Source organism: Mastigoproctus giganteus, chromosome 4 (genome assembly GCF_048544385.1).
Source record: "Mastigoproctus giganteus isolate SK-2022 chromosome 4, ASM4854438v1, whole genome shotgun sequence".
NCBI lineage: Eukaryota > Metazoa > Arthropoda > Arachnida > Uropygi > Thelyphonidae > Mastigoproctus > Mastigoproctus giganteus.
The window spans coordinates 195,898,536-195,922,537 of NC_143578.1; the positions used below are offsets into that span (position 1 = coordinate 195,898,536).

The window sequence follows — 24,002 nt, forward strand, 5'->3', positions numbered from 1 at the left end:
AGCACTTGTGTGTGCAACTATTAATTCTCTATACACTGGGAAACTAAAAGAAGCAAAACCTGCAGCAGACCACATGGAAAAAAAATTAAGTAACTACTAATGGGGCTTCACCACCCCTGCTTGCTTTGCTTGCCAACCCCTGCGCACACTTTTCTACGTAAAATGTAGAGATAGGGCGGAGTAAGTCAAATCTTCTAAGTAAAAGACACCCGTTGAAACGCACTGATGGATATCTAATCAGAAAATCTACCGATGTAATTATTTATCTGTGCATTTGTAGTGACGCAATTGCCCCGCCCACTTGTTGTTTGTTATTTGGTTTTTAGGAGCATTAGCAACTAAGGCCATATTGCTCCATGAATATGTGGTGGTCATTCTGACCTTTCCACATTTTAAGGGCACAAAAGGTGATATAGTTGTACACGTTGGCACTAATGATATCAAGAGTAGGAGACCGGCAGAATTACTTAACAAGTAAAGGTCACTGTTGAAAAAAAGCAAAGAATATTTGCATCAGCAAAGAATATTTGCTGATGCTATCGAGGCAGTGTTAGGTGGATCGGAAAACTGCTAGCTTGGGGGGAGACAAAGACTAATAGATTAACAATAGCCACTGGAAGAGGTGAAAGAGATTCTTGCACTGCTTCTATTCGAATGAGCAGAAGCCTGAAAAACAAGATGCAGGATATTTCAGAGACTGCTGGGAGTCATTGCGGTACAAGTAAACACATGGGTTGTGTTAGAGTAGCTAAGAATAAAAACAGGTGCATGTATACTTGCGTGTACACCAATGCTAGGAGTTTAGTAAATAAATTTGATGAATTTGAGGTATTGCTCAAAACATCAAAGGCAGATATTGTTGGGATTTCAGAGACGTGGTGTCACACAGATATAAGGAATGCAGAACTGGAAATTGGGGAGTACGTCTACAGAGAGGATAGGAAGGGAGGAGGAGTTATGCTATTAGTTAAGAAACACATAAAATTCAAGGAAGTGAAGCAGTTGACATCGCCGGACAGTGCAGTGTCGAGTCCGTTTGGTGTGACATAAGCATTGGGAGATCAAAATTGAGATTAGGAGTGTGCTATAGGCCTAATGACTCTGATGAGTAGAATACGAAACTGTACAGGGAAATAGAGTGGGCCAGTAAATCAGAGTCTTATAATGGGGGATTTTAATTTCCCGGATATTGACTGGAATTTGGGGGCTGGTCACTCACACACTAGCAAGGCTTTTGTGGATTTATTGGATGATTGTTTTCTACATCAGCATGTTCGGGAGGCAATTAGTGGGAGTAATACTCTTGATTTGATTATCAGTAGTGATTCTTCATGCATTAAGAATCTGCAGATAAATGAACCACTAGGTGGCAGTAATCACAGTGTGCTGAAGTGGGATTTACTCAAAGAGGTAACTACCATCACAGGTAAAGGGAAGGGTTATTGCTTTCGTAAAGGCAACTACGATGGACTGAGACAGTATTTAAATTCTATACAGTGGGACCAACTGATGATGTTACCAATAGCAAATTCAAAATGGGAAGCATTCAAAGAACTTACCTTGGAAGCTACTAGGCTTTACATACCAACTAAGAAATATTGTTCAAGGTTTAGGCCTAAATGGATGTCAGATGAACTAATGAGACAGATGGAAGAGAAGAAAAATGCATGGGATACATACAAATTACACACATGACACAGAAGCCTATGATAGATACAAGTTGATCTGTAGCCAAGTTACAAAGGAGGTTAGGCAGGCGAGGGCAGATTATGAGAAATCTTTGGCAAGGGATGCAAAGAAAAACAGCAAAGAGTTCTTTACTTTTGTAAACTCTAGAAGGAAGGGGATGAATCAGATTGGTCCACTTGATATCGATGGGTCAATCAATGATCCTGTTGATGATCCTGCTCAGGTAGCTAACAAACTAAATGAATATTTTGCATCGACATTCACACATGAGGAGTTATTCAGCGAGGGGAATGCCAGAGGTGTATTCAACTCTGGCAGTAAGCTAGAGAATCTTGTAATAACTGAGAGTAAAGTGGAGGAGAAATTGTTGAAGATAAACACAAGAAAGGCACCTGGGGTGGATGGGATCTATCCAGTTATATTAAAGGAGGCAGCAAAGGAAGTAAGCAAACCCTTAGCCATAATTATGAGAGCTTCCTTGGACTCAGGGGAGGTACCCACAGACTGGAGATGTGCAAATGTGACCCCAATTCACAAAGGAGGATCAAAGGCTGACACAAGTAATTATAGACCTATGAGTTTAACTTCTGTTCCAGGAAAATTAATAGAGGCACTGGTTAAAGAAACACTGCAGGATCATCTAGACAAGACTTCAGTTATAGCTCGGACACAGCATGGTTTTGTTAAGGGGAAGTCTTGCCTGACCAATATGATTGGATACTATGATGCAGTCACAAAAGAACTGGATGCAGGGAATAACTTTGATATTATATACTTGGATCTTAGAAAGGCTTTTGATACTGTTGCACATGGAAGACTGCTGCACAAATTGGAGCAGTCTTCCATGGCATTGGAGGCAAATTGCTGCTATGGATAAAGGGGTGGTTGAGGAGGAGAAGACAGAGTGGTAATCAATGGACACTGCTCATCATGTACTAATGTTATTAGTGGAGTCCCTCAGGGTTCAGTGTTGGGTCCATTATTGTTTTCTGTATTTATAAATGATATTGATGATGGTATATCAAGCTTAATGTCCAAGTTTGCAGATGATACGAAGGTTGGCAGGGTTGTCAAGGACACTACTGACACTATGCTGCTGCAACACGATCTGTAAAGGTTGAGCAGATGGGCTGAGAGGTGGCAAATGAAGTTTAACATTGACAAATGTACTACATATGGGAAACAGCAACCCCAGAGCAACGTATCAGATCTGTGGTACTACACTGACAGTGGTAGAGAATGAAAGGGACCTGGGGGTGGTTGTGCAGGCAGATATGAAGTTCTCTGAGGCAGATATGAAGTTCTCTGAGTCAGTGCAGACGGGCTGCAAGAGTAGCTCATGGTGTATTGTCAATGATATATGGGAATTTTTCTAGCAAGGATAGGGAGGTTATTATTCCCTTGTATAAGGCAATGGTCAGGCCACACCTAGAGTACTGTATACAGGTCTGGAGGCCTCATTTCAAGAAGGATGTAGAGCTGCTGGAACGAGTACAGAGAAGGGCAACAAGATTAGTGAATGGAACAAAGGGGTGCTCTTACGAAGAAAGGCTTAAGTTTTGCAAATTACAGTATCTGGAGACTAGGCACCAGCGAGGTGATCTGATAGAGGTGTATAAAGCCTTGAATGGTTTGAGCATGCTCAATGCTGATGGGATTCTTCGTCTTGCTCAGAATAATCACCTGAGAGGGCATAAATTCAAATTGAGGAAAGACAGATGCAGGATAGACGTGTGGAAATTTGCCTTTAGCCAGCGGGTGGTTGGTTGGTGGAACAGACTTCCATCCCTTGTCGTGAAAGTTGATAGCCTAAATAAGTTTAAGGCTCAGCTGGACAGTTATTTTGAACAGGTATTTTTTTGGCTGATGTTGCATAAGCTTGCTTTCTTGCATCCAATGCCTCTACTACGCTAATGCATCCTCCGTATTTGGTGGTGACGGGCTCGAACCCCAGTCTAATCAAGAAGCGTGTGATACGCACTGCTGCTCCTTTCCACCTGGCTACGGAGGCGCCAAGCCCTCTTGTACCACATGACCCACATACCTCTTCTCCAATTGACTACCCCACCACACGGCATTCTCAAGGTGAAATAAATATCACTATGTAATTATTTACCTGTGTTTACATAAGCCATTTAGGAAAAGGCCTTTTGCTTTGAGTTCCATAATGCATGAGGAATACTGTTGCATTCGAAAGAGAAAGACTAAAATCTTTAACTAAAATATTTACAAACTATACAAATATTTTAAATATTTACAAAGATAAACTATATCCGGTCCCTTCATCAGCTGACATTAGAATGGAACAAATGATGCCAGACGTAGTCATGTATTAGACAGTGAAGCGTGTGCACGAGGTTGATGAATGTTATGGAAGTAGTTGTCTTTCAATGGAAGATAATGTAATTATTTACTTGCACATTTGTAGTGATGTAATTGCCCCTGCCCTCTTCTCCCATTGGCGTGAATAAATATCACTAGGAAGATGACTTTTTTAATGTATAGAGAGATAATAGGTATATCATCGTTGCCAAAGCAATAACATACAAAACTTAAAACTTTGTCTAAACAAATTTAATGAATATGAACTTTTGGTCAAATCAAGTAATGCCGATGTAGTTGGACTTAATGAGAGATGGTGGGCCACTCAGAGATACAACATGAAGAATTTCATTTTGGTGAATACTATATACGATGCTTCTAATCAAAAACTGCCTGTGGTAAGAATGTTCCCTAAGTTAGATCAAGATAATGCAAATGTGGAGTCAGTATAGTGTCAAACAATTTTCAGTAATGGAAGAAAAAAGTGGTGTATGTTACGGAGCAATTGACTATGATGATTATGATAAAACCTCTTGAGGTAGATGGAACTGGGTAGTAAGCAAGATTGTCTCATTAGAGGCAACTTCAGCCTACCACTTATCTCACTACCTTACTCTTCAGCCTACCACTTATACATCTCATTTTATTGACAAAATAAAGTACAGGAACTCCCCAACTTAAGTAATACTTGACTTACGGAAATTCGACTTTACGTAAGTTTCTGCCAGTCGGTGGAAAAGTATTTTGCATGCCGTTTGTTTGTTATTTGGTTTTTAGGAGCATTAGCAACTAAGACCATATTGCTCCGGGGATAAGCAGTGGTCATTCCCTGACCTTTCCGCATTAGGTGGTCACGGGCTCGAACCTCGGTCTAATCAAGAAGCGTGTGCTACGCACTGCTGCTCCTGCCCACCCGGCAACGGAGGCGCCTTTGCATCCCTTAGGAATAAATGGAGGTATCGTGAAAATATATGGAAATGTGAACCCAATAACACACTGGTGGTTTTTTTTTTTTTTTTTTTTGTAATTCGTTTCAAGTCCTTGGAAGTTGAAAATTTCTCTATATTACTATTTATCTCTAAAAAGTCATATTTATAATGGAAATTGCACTACCCTTTCATCGTTATCATATGTTCAGTTATAAGAATCAATTTTGAATGCCTTTGTGATATTTTTCTAAAGCATGTTTCTGGAGGTCACAACCATAAAACAATAAAAACAATTTGCACTTTCCGGTTTATTGGGGTTTTTCTGTAAGTGCTTCTAATTATAAACGGGTAGTAAACTCTATCTTATTGCATTTGCAATAATACCGATAACTGAATTGTGGATTTTTATGCTATTATGTTAAAATATGTTCCCTTTCACTGAAATCTTCAAATATAAAAAAAAACAAATTTTCAGAAGCTTCTCGTCATTCCTATTTACGTATTACAATGATGAAGGAAAAGCAACCACCGAAAAGTGCAAGTGGTGGTAGTGCCAGGAAACAGAACAAAACTGATTTAGGAATGAAGATGGAAATGATTAAGAGGTATGAAGCAGGACAAAGTTTGTCATCTATTGCAAGGGAATTAGGTCTCACTGCTTTAACAGTGAATACTATTTTAAAGAACAGTGAGCATATAAAAGAACATGTCAAAGGATCAACGCACTTAAGATTAACAGTGATCACAAAAGAGCGTTCAGGTTCTATATCGAAGATGTCTGCAGCTGTTAATAATATGGATGGGAAATCAGATTCAGAATCGAGTGCCCCTGAGTCTAATGACCATTCAAGCAAAAGCAACAAGTATTTATAAAGATATTAAGGATAAGTCGGCGAACCCCAAGCCAAGTTCGTGGCAAGTAACAGGTGGTTCAATAGGTTCAAGCATCACGCTGGTTTCCACAACATTAAAGTATTCGGTGAAGTCACCGGTGTTGAGTATACATACTAAAAGACAAAGTATTAATGATTATATCCTGCTAATACAGTAAAACACGGATAAGAAGTTCTCCAAGGGACTTAAGGTTTAGAAGTTCTTACGCGGGAAAACCCTAAGGTATGAAAATATTAACTACACAAATAAAAATGAAAAGATACACATACATTAGTTGAAGATGATTTTTAAGTACTATTTCAGAATTTATAAATATTTTACTCTACCTATGGGAAACATTTTTAAACTGTGTTCATTAAACTCATTACTAAATACTCGCACCTTAGAATGTAACTCGCAACCTTCTAGCCAATGGCTGTCCGGGGGGTGTCTCCTCAACAGAGAATTAAATTGATAATAATAATTACCAAGTTGGAAGTGAATTTCTTTGGAGTTTCAACATACCTTAAAAAGTTACAATTATAATAACACAGAGCAATAATCCACTAAATAATTCAGAACTGTTCAGAAAAATGAGAACTTAACGGTAAATGCTTCACGTGGTCGACATTTCCGATGATGGATATCAATGAAAACAATTGCAATATGTCACTTCCATTATATCAAATGTTTAAACTAAAAAGGTGTTGGCGTTGAAAGCCTCAGACTACAGAAAATTCATTAATCGAACAAGGCATCGTTTTTGTGATATCTCATTGTGAATCATGGGTGCTGGAAGGATCTATGGAGGTCTTGTTGCAGGTTTTGTCTGTAAATCTCTTCTATAATGGTGGTTGATGTTGTGTCCTTTTCCAGGTCATACATCACAATGGACAGGCCATGGTAGTTGAGCTACCAATCCAAGGGTGGATATTTTGGCATTTTCTAAGATGCATTTAGCATCATCACTGGTCACGGTTTCAATTATCCCATGTTTCGGGTTTTCCTGATGGACTTTATTCTTGTGCTCTTTATGTCTTCTGTGAGAGAGTCCATCACAGCTTTCTTAACATCTTCACTTGAATTGTGTGTCAGGCGTAGTGGGCTTGAGCACCACAAAGTTTTAATGATATATATTGATCGAGTATTCGATTAGTATTTCCTTTCTAGATTTTTCCCCAAAAAACCCTCGTTTTTCCCTTTCGTCCATGCTAGGCGTCCGTTGCGACCATGCATTTCCAATTTCAGTGTGTACTTCATGTTACAGTTAAATGGCACTTAAAATATTGTTCTTATCCCTATATACAGTTAGCATCAACAATAATTAACACTTTATAGCACCAAACTGTCAATATTAAATGGCTTTATGCTGTCCCTCTCGGTACCAATCCAAGATGGTAGCCAATATGGTGTCGCTATTGTTTCCAGAGCGACCGATTGGGAACGTGAGAAATGAGCACAACGAGAAACTCTATACTATACATAAATAGCATTTCCATGCATATGAGCAACAAGAGGTTATGGGAGTGATAGAATGAATGTATTTAAATTTACTATAGGGCTTCCCAATGCTTGGTCCACTCTAATGAAAATCACATATAGCTGTACATAGCATTACATATGTGGCTAGCATAGTACTATACAGCTTTACATATGAAAACTTAAAAAACGTCCATAGTTCTTAAAATAATTGTTTAAATCTCATGGAAAGTCACCAGTAAGTCCAAGTTACTTCCCTCTATCATTTGAGACTGTAATGTAACATTTTAATTAAGTGGAACTTTGACTGATTTACATGTACAGCTGAGCCAACATTTCGTGATCAGTAGGAGAAAGTACTTGTATTTTGAAAGAAATAATTTGTATTGTTTTAGTGTTTCAATAAATTAATGAAAATATTAAAAATTGTGTAATACTTCAAAATCCAAAAGTGGTGCACTTGCACCATGCTGCTGGTGGCCATGTTGCGAATGCCTTCACAACGAGTTGCCCTGATATTGAACTACCTAGAATAAGCAACGTTTTGACACTGGATTCTCGAATAGGCATCACTTCGCCAGTGGATTCTTGGTGAATACCACTACCCAGGGCTGGTATCCGCTGAGAATACATAACATTAGTCTTCTCCAGTGGCGGAGTGTTGCTTATTGAATGGGTGGTTGTTTAAGGGTTTAATAGCACATTAGCATCTAAGGCTAATGTGCTGTTAAATATAATGTACCAGCTTATTGGAAGTAGTGCAATATCTGGGTAACTCGTGAAGGCATCCGCGATATGTCAAAAAACGATGCCATTTCACCTGCTTCAGTGATTTACTATGAACTAAAATTATACTTGGCACTAACTTGTTCGATTACCAAAATGTTTATATTTTTTAATAAAGAATTTCTACATTTAAAAAATGTATTAAGTAGGAAAACGTCATTATAATAATACACTGTGTATTCTTTACCATGAACATTTTATATGGAAAAGCTTTTTATCCGGGAGACTTCTTACACGGGAAAATAATACATTACATTATAGAGGGGAAATTGGAACTTAAGAAACAAACCTAGTAGGGGGAAAACTTCTTATGCGGGAATTTCTTATCTGGGTGCATCCATTCTGAAATAGTTAGGTAATTTACTTTGCCAGAACTGATGACAGCATTTTTCATTATATAATTCTTATTAGTGGTCAAATGCAAAAATTGAAGATGTTTACTATCAGTCTGACGTTCTACCCATGCCATCACCTGATTAATGTTTTCAAACAGTTTGTTAATTTCTGGTGTTTTTTCCTTCCACGAGTCATTCTTGTTATCTTTTGAGTCACTCCTTATGTCCCTGGTCTTCTGTTTGTCGACTGTCTTCCCACCATTCACAGAAGCTGCAATTTCTTCTTTGCTCAGGTAAAGCATACGTGGAGCTTCCGCGTGCACCTCAATCCAAGCAGCCTTTGCTTCACGTTCTGAAAATGCTGCTAATTCAAGGTTATTATTAGTGATCTCGTCTTTTCCAATAAATTTTTTTTCTAGCAGTTTTCAGTTGAGCTTACTTTCTTCCATGCTAATCCAATGTTATATGCCCTTTCAGTGTTAATGTTTTCAGAAATTCTAGAACTTGGATTTCTAAGTTCACAACAGCAGCAAGGAGCTCGCCACAATAGTAGGCTTTGAAGGCTCGAATAATGGGTTGAATTAGAAGTTATGTTCCTTGGCAGAAATGCAACTGTGATCTTGCCATCTTTTGATTTCACGATATCAATCAAAGTATGAGCTGGGAAGTGATCCAACAGTAACAGAGCTTTATCTTCAAGTTTATCTGTGCAACTTTTCTTCTGTGGACTCACCATCCTGAATTACATTACACAGAAATTCAGGAAGTGCTTCTGCTGTTGGGATATTCCATGACAAGCTTTCCATCTCCAAAGTCAACATTCAGAAGCTTTAAATGTGTCACCATCTCCACCAAGTAGCTTATGAAATTTATGTGCCTGTGCTTTCAAAATTATCCCATTTATCGCTACTCCTTCATTATGCTTCTGTAGAAACCATTTGTATAAAGCATTGGTCTGCATCACTTTTCATAAAATCTAGTTTTCTTTATTTGGAGACCTATTTCATTTCTGTGGAGTCTATGAATGAATGCAATTTTTACTTTCTCTTTCATCCAACTATAGATCATTCCTTCTGAAATTCCACATTCACAAAATTTATTGCATTTTGTTTTGCCACTGTTAACTATTTTGATAATCTTTAGCTTTTCTTCAACTCTGATTTTTTCTTTTGGTGGCCTTCAGTCCTACTAATTAATTTTGCCATTTTTTTTTTTTTTTTTTGTAGTTGTTGGCGCATAGGCTTCTGTGGCCATAATGCACCTCCCAAGGTTTTTGCAGTACTTTGATCCAAGCCTGAGGTGGGAATTGAACCCGTGACCGTTGGGTTGCCAGGCAGGCACTTTACCCACCCGGCTAGCCCAGTCGGCTAATTTTGCCATACATTTATTTCTGATGCCCTAGAATTTACCATGTATTGAGAAACGTAAATCAAAACCAATCTCTCTAGTCATTGTGCCAAAGTGAAGTCACATGATTTCTCCATAAAATACTTGTCAGTTCATGTATATTTTTGTCTAGTTTGGCACTTAGCAGTTTTTGCTATCCTAACTTCTAGTCGAAGAAAGGATGTCATGCTGTTGTTTACAAAATTTACATTGTAACTAATGTAACGCACTTGGCAAATGGTAACTGTATTCCCTCTAGAGGTAACTGTTTGTAATTAGTGTTCTACTGATATACTCTTTTACATCTCTAGCTCAGGGGAGAAACTGAGTGACTACAGTAATCAGTCTCTGACTGAATACCAAATATAACGAAGTGAAAATACAGCCAATTTTTAGCTGATGGAATAAGCTAGTAGGATGTACAGTAGATATGAGTATATACAGTATTCACTTTTTCCAGTTTCCAATAAGAAATTGCTAGTTCTTTGAATACTACTTTTTTTCATAATTCATTTTGGGGGACATGATCATACCTGTGGTATATCCAAAATTGTGGTATGAAGAGATGCATTATATTGAGGTTGTACTGTACTTCTAAAATGTTATGCATTAGGGGAACAAATTCTAGAATCACATATATGCTAGGGCAGGGGTCGGCAACCTGTGGCTCGCAAGCCGTATGGGGCTCTTTGAACATGTAACTGCGGCTCTTTAACTTTTAGCCCACATGAAGCACAATTTGAAGTGGAGTTAGAGGACTTAAAAATCAATCACATGTGGAGTGCAATACTAAAATGCCTTAAAGCTGAAATTGAGGATTTGGAAAGGCAAAAGGCTTCCCTTGCAATTCTACACAAATGGACGGTAATAGATGAGTTGAAAAAACAAACCAAATTGTCTTTGATGTGTGGTGTAGCTTATCGGACAAGTATATAAATTAAAAACTATTTGTGTTTAGACTTCTCAGTTTTTGGTTCGACTATTTCTACAAGCAAATATTTTCTAACATGAACTATATTAAAAATAAATCAAGAAACCGTTTGAACGATGCGAGTCTCTCGGCATATTTAAAGATAAAAACTACGGCATACTCATCTGATGTTGAGACTCGCTCAAGAAGTTCAGCAGCAAAAGTCACATTAATTCATATCTAATTGGATGCTTGTTACGTTTTTCAGTATTAATAAATAACATTTCAAAATATATATATTTTTAATAAAATGTCTTCCCACTCTTCCATTTTTTAAAAAAAAACTCCCCTCCTCCCAGCTTGAGCTGAGATGCAGCTCTTGAGATTCTCTCTCCTTTTTTTTAATTAGATCAAAAATGGCTCTTCGTTCAGAGAAGGTTGCCGACTCCTGTGCTAGGGGAAAAGGATCTAAAAGTTGTTCAAAACAAAAATGACAGTTTTTCCAAGGCCATCTCATATTTGTTTTTCAATGTAATAACTGTAGACAGTTTATAATAGCACCAGAGGCATAACTAGGGTTGAAGGCGTCCAATACAAATAAAAAAAATGCTGCCCTTGAGAACTGGCACACACACACATGGAATTGGAATTTTTGCATTTTTCAACTATAAAAATGGGGCCTGCCAAATTTGGTGCCCAGGGCACATGCCCCACCTAAGTTATGCCACTGGATAGCATGAATATGAAATATATAACAAGATAGCATTTATAAAAATAGCATGAAAATAGATTTCAAAATCAGTAGGAGATCACACCTGTCAGCCATTGTTGTCTGACTTTTGCTTACAAAAACTGAAATTCTCTGGACAGTACCTTCATGCTAATGTTGAGTGACCAAATCAAAATAAAGAATTAATTATTTAAAAGCATTTATGTGCAAAATTTTCATTTTTACAAATTTTCATGAAGGGACTCAAACCACAGAGCCTACCACTACTGAAAAACTCATTCCTTAGGGTTGAGTTCATTGATCGGATCAAAAATTAATACTGTATAAAAGTTGTACATGTTAGGATTAAAAACTTTTGATTAATGAACAGTAAAAATCGTGAAGTCAGTAAGTCTACAGTTTTTTTTCAGAGGGCCGAGGCCAGAATGTTAAAATGATTAGAAAATATTAGGACAATACTGTCCTAATATTTTCTAAATGCATTCTTCCATCATAGCCTATAACTGAAACACTTCTGATGAAATATGCATTTGTATAAACATACAGAAATTGTTTGTTAAATTTGTTGTAAACAATATTAGAATAATATTTAATTCAGTACCTGCCAATGTTTTTGAACTGCATTAACTATTTATGTTAAATATACTTAATTAATAACCTAACTGCCAAATAATAATTTTAAAAAAAGTCTTAAAATATTGTGCTTAGATGTAGTCATCTAAACTGGTTTAACTTAAAGAAATTACTCCAATTTTTTCAAGATGTAAAAAAGAAGTAAACTACATTTAATTTTACTTTCATTATAATAAACACATTTCTCCTTTTGCTACTGAACACAACTCTCCACTGTTTTGCTTTGAAGCAGAATTTATTGCAAGTTCTTTTTAAAATATTCTGAAAAATGAATGTTTAAAATACTTTATATAATAATTAAATATAAAAATATGTAATGTCTACAACATTAAATTATTTACCAATTTAATTTCCCTGTAATCTGTACTCAGATTCCTTAAAGGAAATTAGAAACATCACAGCTATTAGTAACTGGTTGTGCAGCCTATTTTATTTTAATGTGAAAGCCAAGGGATGTTTGATCTAAGTGTTTCGGGAAGTGTAGTTATAATTTCTCCATTAAATATAGCAAAAAATTAAGCAAAACTACAGTAGATACTAGAGTAAGTTGATACTTAAGATATAGAGATGCTCCAGTTTTGGGCTTGGGGAAGTCAGAATTTGTATTAACTTGTATATAAGGTAATTTTAGAATATGTGCTTTGAGGGCATAGCCAATGTTGCCCAATTTTGTATATTTCAGCATAACAAAATAAGTGAAGTGTGCAAAACTCTTTTGATAGTAAATGAATGGAATATTTTTATTAATGTATATTATAAAAACAAAGATACTCTTTATCACTGAATATTAAATGATTAAGCAAGTGTCTGAAGAACTGTTGCAACAAAAATTAGTAGTGTCTAGATATTTGTTAATATGTGCATCACACTTACTCTAAACAGAACTGGGAACAAGGTGAATTTTTCCTAGTAACATTAAAAAAATTTTAAGTTGTTAACAAATTTTTCTCTGTACGTAGAAACCTAATCTGACATGACCCATATAATATGGTGACCCTGTACTTTTTGATTTTGAAAATGGCCAAAATTTCTTCACTTATACTCAAGTATCCACAGTAAGTAAGACAAACATTGCTGTTGAGACCAGTATAATATTTCCAGAATACAACAGATTATTTTACAAGACAGGCAACATATATTCAACAGCTTTTCTGATGATTGTGTTGTTAGAAAAACACAATTATCAGAAACAAAACATTAAGTTTTCTACATGCTGCTGCTGCTGCTTACTTAAAAATAGAAAAAATACAGTACACAAAAATTAATTTCAATTTCTGGCATACAAATAATATAAAAATACCAAATTTACTATTACTTAAATTTTTACTTATATAGAAGCTGTCATGTGGGTGCACTTGATATAGGGAGTGGATCTTTCCACAGGGGTAACCTCCTCAATACTTCTTTGGCAATCTCTTTATATATATAAGCCTAGAATTTCATTAAAAAATATTATTCAAAAAATATATTTTTATTGTAAAGAGTTTGTTTTATCATATTTAGAAGTCTATTATATTATATTTAAAACACCATAAGAATTCTTACTGAAATATCTTTCCAAAGGATTGTAACCAAAATTATTAGTCATGGAATTTAGGGAGGGGCATAGATAGTAATCACATCAAGGAAGTGTGCACTTGGTGATGTCAATTCATAATTTTATTTGGAGGTTGAATTTTTTTGCAATATTAAAATCTCTTTTAATAGTTAAATTTTATTAATCTAAATTAAGTCTTTTGGGTGATTTTTTTATTTTTTTTTAATCTTAAATATTAGTATAGTATTAGTATCATTGGTAAAATTATGTAAGAAAGCAAAGCTTATTTACAATCATCTCATCAAAAAAAAAAGAGAAAAAGTTTACCTTTCATTTGCCCATTTCTTTAAATAACACAGGTAAACAAGTATTAGTAGTGGCAAATGATTCAAGAAAGCAAGCTTATACAGCATCGCAAAAAAAAAAAAAAAAAACCCAATTTCACTGATTCATTCCTTCCAATGGTAAGCTATCAATTTCCACAACAGATGGAAGTTTGTTCCAGCAATCAACCACCTGCTGGCTAAAGGCAATTTCCACGCATCTATTTTGCAACCACCCTTTCTCAATTTGAATTTGTGCACCCCCATGCAGTCTGAGCAAGAGAAAGAATCTCTTCAGCACTGAATTTGCTCAATCCATTCAAAGCCTTAAGCACCTCAAATCAGATCACCTACTCTCCAGATGCTGCAATTTGCATAAATGAAGCCTTTCTTGATAATAGCACCAATTTGTTCTCAACAATTTCATTGCCCTTCAACACTCATTTCAGCAGCTCTACATTCTTCCTAAAATGAGGCCTCTAAACCTGTATGCAGTACTCAAGATGTGACCTGACCATTGCCTTATACAATGGAATAATCACCTCCTTATACCTGCATGAAATATTCCTGTATACCACTGACAAAACCCCATGCCTGTTCTGACAGTGTCTGCATTGCTGAGGAATTCATGTCTGGTTGTACAATTACCCCCAGGTCCTTTTCATTTTCTGCTACCCTGAGTGTAGTACCACACAGTTGGTACATTACTCTAGAGTTACTGCTACTCATATGCAGTACTTTACATTTGTCAGACTTCAATTGCCATTTCTCAGCTCATCTGTCTAACTTTTCTAGATCCTGTTGCAGTAGCATACCATCATTCCTGTCATTAACCACTCTGCCAACCTCTGTATCATCTGCAAACTTGGACATTAAGCCTGATATGCCTTCATCAATATCATTGATAAATATAGAAAACAGCAATGGGCCCAACACCGAACCTTGGGGGAATCCACTAATAACATTAGTCCATGAAGAATAGAGTCCATTGATTACCACTCTGTCTTCTCCCACTCGACCATCCCATTATCCATAGAAGTAACTTGCGCTTAATGCCACACTGCTCCAATATGTACAACAGTATCAAAAGCTTTCCTGAAATCCAAGTAATGTTATTTTTGCAGCAAGTTCCTTTGTGACCACATCGCAATATCCAATCAAATTGGATATTGGATATACAAGACTTCCTCTTAACAAATCCATGATGTGTATGAAATATAACTGCAGCCTTGTCTAGATGATCCTGCATCACTTTTTACGAATAACTATATTATTTTCACTGGAACAAAAGTTAAACTAACAGGTTTGTAATTACCCTTTGGTCTCCCTTTGTGAACTGGGGATAGATTTGCACATCTCCAGTCTACATGGGCCTCTCCTGAATCGAAGGATGCTCTCATAATTATGGCTAAGGGGTTTGCTTACTTCTTTCGCTGCCTCCCTTAATATAATTGGATAGATTCCATCCGAGTAGGATCATCAATATTCGAATCACTGATATCAAGAATGGATCAATTTGATTCATCCCCTTCCTTATGGTGTATACATAAGTAAAGAAGTCTTTCCTGGTTTTTTTTGCATCCTTTGCCAAAATTTCTCAAAATCTCCCTCCCTTTGCTTGCCTAACCTCCTTTGTGACTTGATTACAGACTGGTGTATATCGACCATAGATTTCTGTGACACCTGATAATTTATATGCATTCCAAGCATTTTTCATTAGGGAAGAAAAAATGTGGACTTGAAAGATCTTTGGATGCCAATTTCAAATCTGTTTTTGGTTTTCCTCTAGCATGTCTAGTTTTTGTGATGAGAGAGAGAGAGAGAGAGATAGATTATATGAATATGATTATACCACTCGTATCTATTCAGCCAACTTTTGTGAATATTTATATAACTGTCTATATACACTGACTGATCACTGAATTATGATCACCTACCTAATACTTCGTAGGTCCTCCTTTTGCCCTCAATACAGCAGCTATCTGATGTGGCACTGATTCAACAAGATGTCCAAAGCGTTCGGGAGGTATGGCCAAACAAGCTGTGTGTAATGCAGTCAGCAATGCAGGCATGGAGGTGATTGGTGTACCCAGCTGCCTGATATGCCTTCCCATAGTATCCCACAAGTGCTCTATGGGATTGATATCAGGGAAGTTTGGAGGCCAATCGATATGCTGGAAGTCAGAACTGTGTTCCTCAAACCATTCCTGCGCAACAAGTGTCCGATGGCCCCGGCGCATTGTCATCTTGGAAGACACCATCGCCATTCGGGAAAAAGTCTAACATAGTGGGGTGTACACAGTCAGCAAGCAGTTGACAATAGCGGGGACCACTGATACATTGTTCCACATGCACCAGGGGTCCAAGTTCCTGCCAATGAAACATGCTCCACACCATACAATCAACTTCACCGGCCTGCACTTTTAATACCATGCATAATGAATCAAGAGCCTGATGTTGTTGACGCCAAATCCGTACACGACCATCCACGGTGTGGAGTAAATAATGCGACTCATCCGACCAGCACATCTTCTTCCAGTCTTCTAACGTCCAACTTATATGCTCTTTGCACCAGGCAAGTCTTTTAAGCTGATGAACCTTGGTTAGGAGAGGATGCCGTAGGGGTCGTCTGCTGGTACAGCCCATACGTGCAATGCATAGTCATGCCAGATATTGTTCCGGTTGACCCACGTTGTGTTGGGTAGTCAACTCTTCAACAGTGCTATGCCTGTACAAGTCGTCGGACGCATCTCATCCATTTGGGAAAGGCACCTCTGTAGCCAGGTGGGAAGGAGCAGCAGTGCGTAGCACACGCTTCTTGATTAGATCGGGGTTCGAGCCCGTCACCACCAAATATGGAGGATGCAGAAAGGTCAGGAAATGACCACCGCATATTCCCGGAGCAATATGGCCTTAGTTGCTAATGCTCCTAAAAAAAAAAAAAAAAAACCTGTTTGGGAAATCGAGACACCAGCTTGTCAAGCACCCATCTGTCCTTTATCAAAGTCCGATAAATCCTTCCTTTTACCCATCATGCTCTGAATTTTACTACCTACTGAACCACTGACACCTTATCTATGCTATGTAGGTCAACTAACTCCGCACTCTTGTACCTCACGTGGTCAACAGGTCGCATTCAGTTTTCATGGGGTGGTCATAATTCAGTGATCACTCAATGTATATTCTTGTTATTTCGTAATTTAAATATTTGATTATAAATTGTTTCGGGTAAGTTCTGGTGAATTACTGAAACTCATTCAGTCATACTTTGAAAATGTAAAAAACACCCTACCAAATTCTGCTATATGTGCAACCCTTCCTAATTAAATCAAATTGGAAAAATCTGACAGTTACACTTCTCTATCCTCTAGGTGACCAAAATAAGGCAAGGGCCCCACATTATTTGTACTGCTTGTTCAAATAGATTATGTAACTTGTTAAACAAAAGAGGAAAAAGTTTGTTTGCTATAACCATGATGTGGAGTTAGCCAAAAAACCACAATGATGAATGTTACCTTTGTGATGTGAATGTAACAGTTTTCAGTGAAGAATAAGTACAAGATTTTTTATCTGAACCTGGATTCAATGATGAGACCAATTCCTTGTGATGACAGTATGCCAGTTACAATACCTCCACAGCACAGACTACATACTGTAGAAGACAAAGTAGAATGTGATGAAGGTGTGATTCGCAGAGACCTGCTTCAGCCAATCCTCAGTAAACATCCAAGAGACATCAGAGCCAGAGCTGTTTATCCAAGATGAGTTGAATGGCCTCATTAGAGACATCTTCTTCAAAGAAGTACTTGGTTAAGAAGAACATCAAGTGTCTCACTATGACTGAAAAAGAAACCAAGTTTTGGCAACATTATTCACTATGTATGATCAGCTCTGCTACTGCCATGAGTGGAGTGTTTTAGGAAATTGTCAAAGTAAACATTACATCTGAATGCCCCCCCCCCTTCATCAACTCCTCGCAGCAAAGTCTGAAAGTTGCTTAGTTCCTTTTGCATAAAAAGAACTAAGCAATCCATCCCAATTACCTACTCTGTTCATTTAAAGGAGACATAATATAACAGGAAGATACTACTTAATTCAATACAGCACTCATTGACAGAATATCTGCAGTTGCCTCAAAGTCGTTGATATATTAGTGGGCATGAAGAACGAATCACAAAATATTTTCTATGCAACTGCTATTCTAATACAAACCATTAGATGTAACTGGCCTCAAAGAAGCACATATGAACCACGAATGAGTAGTGTGTAGTATGTTTCATTAGTGGATCCAATGAAGATTTTTCCTTCAACCTCTCCACATTCAAAATGATGCATTTTGTGAATGTGATGATCAAGGTGAATTTGAGAGGATTTTATTACTTAAGTGAGAAATTTCTGAAAATCAATGCCACTAAGCTGAAAAAGAAAATTTTTGTGAGGCCTCAAATTACAGATCTTCTGCAGGATGAAAGTTTTGAAAAATGCCACAATGTACAGCCATACCCCGACCCACGACGCTTCACATTTACGACACTTTTCAATTGCCGCCATATCCCGACTTGAGACTTGCTATGCAGTTCTGACACCTTAGTGACATACGCTATCACTCTCATTGGTTTTCCACCTGCCGTCGCTGCTGTCAGTTTGTTTACAAGCACGTTTGCATCTTGTTTACGCACACTGTGTTTAAGTGAATATTAAACTGTTTATAACTTCTGTTTTACTGTTTTGGTCTGTTGTTGTTATTTGGTTTTTAGGAGCATTAGCAACTAAGGCCATATTGCTCTGGGATATGCGGTGGTCATTCCCTGACCTTTCCGCATCCTCCGTATTTGGTGGTCACGGGCTCAAACCCCGGTCTAATCAAGAAGCGTGTGCTATGCACTGCTGCTCCTGCCCACCTGGCTATGGAGGCACCCCGTTTTGGTGTGATTAAATTATAAAATAACTTAATATACAATACAGTATAATGGCAGGTAAAAGTAAGAAAAGTCGTAAGGCTATTACTTTAGATACAAAGGTCAAAATTATTAAACTTAGTGATGAAGGTGTATCCAACACTGAGATAGGCCAAAGGCTAGACTTGGCTCGCACTACAGTTATCACTGTGCTTAAAAACAAAAAAAATATATTCTTGAAGTGAAAAATGCTACACCAGTGCATACTACTCTAATTCGGAAGAGAGATAGCCTAATTGCAGACAAGACTTTTAATGATATGGATTGATGATCAGACTAGTCCGTATGCCTTTAAGCCTCTTATCATTCAAAATAAAGCCCAAAGCCTCTTTGATGAAATGAAGGATAAGATAGGTGAGGCAGCTAAGGATGCTGCCTCACCTATCTTACCTACATAATATCAAAACTACATAATATCAAAGTGCAAGGAGAGGCAGCAGCTGCTGATACTGTTGCTGCAGAAAGCTTTCCGCGTGATCTTGCCAAAATTATCGACAACAGTGGCTACTCAAAGGATCAAATTTTTAATGTGGACGAGACTGGACTGTTTTGGAAAAAGATGCCATCTAGAACATTCATTGCAAAGGAGAAGAAAATCAGGCCAGCAAAACCCTTTTGTTAGGTGCATGTGCATTGGGTAGCCCTTAACCTAAAGCCTATGCTCATTTATCACTCAGCCAACCCTAGAGCTTTGCAGACCTATGCTAAGACTACCCTTCCAGTTCTTTGGAAGTCTAATTCGAAGGTATGGGTTACTGCGTCCCTTTTTGAAGAATGGTTTTGTGCCTACTTCGTACAAACAGTTAAAGGGTGCTGTAAAGACAATGTACCTGGACACCTTCGAATGTTAGATGAATTGAATCCTAACATTCGAGTGATATTCTTACCACCAAATACGACCTCACTTCTCCAGCCCATGGATCAGTGTGTCATTGCTGCTTTCAAACTTTATTATTTAAGAACCTTCACCAAGTGAATTACAGGAAGTTAAGAAATTTTGGAAAGGCTTCAACATCTTGGATGGAATAAAGACTATACGAGATTCTTGGAATGATGTGAAGATCAACACTGCAAGGGGCCTGGAAAAAGTTATGCTCACAGTTGCTTGATGACATCGAAAGATTTGAAAATCCTGTTCCGGATGTAACTAATTACATTGTACAGATGGAAGGGTCCTTTGGTTCTTGAGGATGTCACAGACATTCTCTCAGATATGCCAGACAAGCTGTACTGGCTACCTGGGAGTCTAAAATGCTGATGGAACTGATATTCAGGTGACATTCAAGTCAAGTAGACCCAATTTCAGCGAAGTCCGAACGGTCTGTGACAGCCAAATTTCCTGCTTGCACGTTCACAATGTGGGACTGTTAGTAATCATGGGTGTAACCTCCATGCACAAGCACAGTGTGGGTGACCAACCAGGTATGAACCAACATAAGCAGGGGTCGAGGTGTGGAGCCCACACCACATGGAGGAATACTGCCCCTCTGTTACCAGGCAATACTAGGTGGTAGATGACTCTGATCAACCAGTGCAATACCACCACGTTGCTTATTGGAGGCTTGAAGTGGTGGAACCCATGTTTAGTCTCCATAGCTAAGTTCCGGTCAACCCTTCCCCCATCTCTTCCATCATGCAGTATGACTTTTGAGGTTATGATGGACATCATGGTGAGATCCAATCTTCCTTACATTTCGAAGGTACAGCCCAACAACGGTGTGCGCAGGCCTGCTGCTAGTTAGTATACTGGACCGAACCTATTGGTAACTCTTTAGGAGGCTTCCGGATCAGCTACTGCATAATCTTGCTGCCTCTACTCCTTCCAGTCATTATGCCAGATAATGACTGGAAGGAGTCTGAGTAGTGTGTATGCGGGAATTGTCGAGGCCACATTATGTCAAGGATCTGGGTATATTCTTACCATGTGTACGCCATATTAAAAAAAATTTCATTACTTCATACAGCATGTCCCCCCCCCACTTTTTCGTACTATTGAATACACCATGAATTGTCAAACTAATAGAGTAAGCTTATCTGCCAAAAGATCTAAACCTCCCAAACACTTCCTAGTTCATTTCAAATGTACGTGGTCTCAATTCTAATCTCAACTATGTCCATTTCCACTTGCAGTCTGCCAAACCTCATGTACTTTTTCTGACAGAATCTCAGTTATCGGTTAATTCAACTACTGCTCATCTCAGATGCCCAAATTATTATTTTTTTTTTTTTTTACCCATTAATTTTGAGGGAGACCACCAGGGAGTGTATTGAACCAATGAAGTGTTAATTATGAGGGGATTTCTTTGGATTGGAGAAGCACCAAACGTATCACCAAAACATAAAGGCAGTTCTAAAAGTGAAGTTAGTAACTACAGACCAGTTAGTCTGACTTCAGTGTAGAGAAAGCCTTGGAAACAATGATCAAGAGTGCAATACAGGGACATTTAGATAGATATGACATTCTGAATAATACAACATAGTTTTGTTAAGGGAATATCATGCTTAACTTATTTAGTAGGCTATTTTGACACAGTTACTCATGGGCTGGATTTAGGAAACAATTTTTACAATTGATTTTAGCAAAACATTTGACTCAGTCCCTCATGAGAGTTACTGTATAAGCTTGAACAGGTTGGGTGGCTGCAGGGCAGAAGGCTGTGATTAATGGATATTCTTCAGATTGGTAAAACTTCAGGAGTAGGGTCCCTCAAGGATCTATTATCTAGCTGTTCCAATGTTTCAAACCACAATTAGAGGTTTAGAGAGGTTTCACTGTAATTGAAAATTATAGTATTTTTTTTTTTTTTTCAGTAATACAGTGGAAAGATGTCAGTTATTTAAATGCCTATCCCATAAACTGAATTACATTATGTAAAAATTTGTAAAATAATAAGAGGAGTATACCTCAATATAGTACATAGAACACTTCCGTATGATACTCTCCAGAAATTAAAACGAAAAAATCGACAACTTACATTAGAGTAAAATTTAAATAATTAAAAACCGATTTAACACAATTCAAATCAATTTAAAAACAATTAAAAATCAATTTAACGCAATTAAAATGAATTTTCATTCCTGTGATCACAACATATGGTTGAAAAGCGTTGTCAGCTTCAGGAAGGAAAATCGTTTTGAATATTTTCGTTAGATTATTTTAATTTGATTTTTAATTGTGTTAAATTGGTTTTTAATTATTTATATTTTACTCTAATCTAAGTTGTCGATTTTTTCGTTTTAATTTCTGGAGAGTACGGAAGTGTTCTACGTACTATAATTGAGGGATACTCCTCTTATTATTTTACAAATATTAATATCAATGTAGAACGTATTGAGTATTACAGCTCTGATTCATACTATCTAATTATGTAAAAATATATCATTTGAAATGTATAGTCATGTTTTATTATAATGCTCTGAGTCAAGCACATCGTTGCTTAGATATAAAAACTGTATATTATTTGTTCAAATTTCAATACTAAAAGTTGATAACTGAACTTACTTGGTGATATACTTAAATTCCATAATTCGCAGTCTATCATGAATTGTATAAAAACACATTTTAAAAAAGAATCTCTGTACTTACTGTGATGTGTGTTTTGCTTAGCTAGGAATTAAAATATTTGCCTCTAACTGGAAGGATCATCATGCATGTGATCACATGGTCCCAAAGATTTCATAGCAACTTGAAAAATAATTTGACAGGTGTCGCTAGTAACGGAATGCCAAAGGAGTGGTCAGGGTAAAAAGGATTCAGTTTGTAGTTACAAATAATGTTAGAAAGTGTTTCTAAAATGGAACCAACTTGGCATAAGTGTGTACTTTTTTTTTTAAGTCATGAAGATGAAGCATCCTATGGATTTAGCTAGTTATTCTGTGAGAACTTCATTTGTTAAATACTGTTAAGTCAAATAACAATAGGATATGACTGAAAAGTTTAAATAGGTTATGGAAAAAACCATCTAACGAGCAAGGTAATTTAGCTCAGTTTTGAAGAAAAGATCCCTTCTAGTTACAAGTATGAATAAGGCTCAACACATCTTCAGATTTTCATGGTAAATAAAGTAACATACAAATATCAGAATAATGATGTTTATGAAGGTAAGCTAATCAATCAAATGCCAGCAGTAGCAAAGAATTAAATAAAGGAAGAGTAACTATATTTCTAAAGGTTAGAAAACTGGCAAAAAACAGTCTAAATTTAATCGATATCATTATACTGTTATTCAAAAATATGTTACATTGAGGGATTTTGTTCTTATGCTGTTTTTATTAGGAAAAAGAATAAATATACATAAAATCATTCTACCTCAGTTATTTGCTTTCGATAATCGAATAAAGTGTCTTACCACACCCACATAACTTGGAAATTTAAGTTTGGTTTACTTAGTATACTTTTACTGTAATGCCTTGGGACTTGTTGACCAGTTAAGTAACATTACAAATAAAGCCTTGTGATAGAACAATGTAGTGAAAGTTTTAAAAGTACTTATTTCACTAAAATTTTCTTCACCAAATATACCTGTGATTAGTGAATTATGACCACTCTATCCGTAATGCACTATGCTGCATAACTCACAGTATAAAAAAGCCGGACAGCTTAGAGCAGTGGTAATTTGCATCTGGTCAAGTTAAAGTGATAAAGTAGCAGTTATGGGACATAGACAATATCATGGAGTCTCAAAAGGGCATGACTGTGAGAGTGTGTGCACTGGCTGCTTCCATATCAGAAATGGCATGACCTTAACCACAGTTGTTGCTCATGGTCCACTGTGGTTAAGGTGTACAAAGATAGTGTCGAACAGGTCAAACCACCTGTTGCCAACAGAAATGGAAAGGATTATGCAAGGTGGATGAGTAAGTGAAGGGTGCAGCACGTACAGTTTCAGAGGCGGGTCGCTGTGTGACGGCTGTTCTTGCAATACAATATGAGGAATGCAAGAACAATATCCCAATTGACAACATGCTGTACACTCAGATGGTGCCACTTGCAAATGATCCAAGAAACACCCTCTCCTCACCACTCATCATCGATGGTGAATGTGGTGTCAACAACACAACTCGTTTCCAGTCCTCCAGTGGTTGGACACTGGAAACAACTGTTCTGGTTGG

General features: G+C 37.2%; 1 protein-coding gene across 1 annotated transcript in view; it reads right to left on the bottom strand.

The window, feature by feature from the left end:
* The window catches only part of Nubpl (NUBP iron-sulfur cluster assembly factor, mitochondrial), a 114,244-nt gene that overhangs the window by 16,434 nt on the left and 73,808 nt on the right, over nucleotides 1-24,002 (bottom strand). The window contains exon 10 of the mRNA XM_090371970.1: nucleotides 13,400-13,503. Within this exon, the coding sequence (XP_090228096.1) occupies nucleotides 13,414-13,503 (90 nt within the window). The 3' untranslated portion in view covers nucleotides 13,400-13,413. The remainder of the gene's footprint in view (nucleotides 1-13,399; nucleotides 13,504-24,002) is intronic.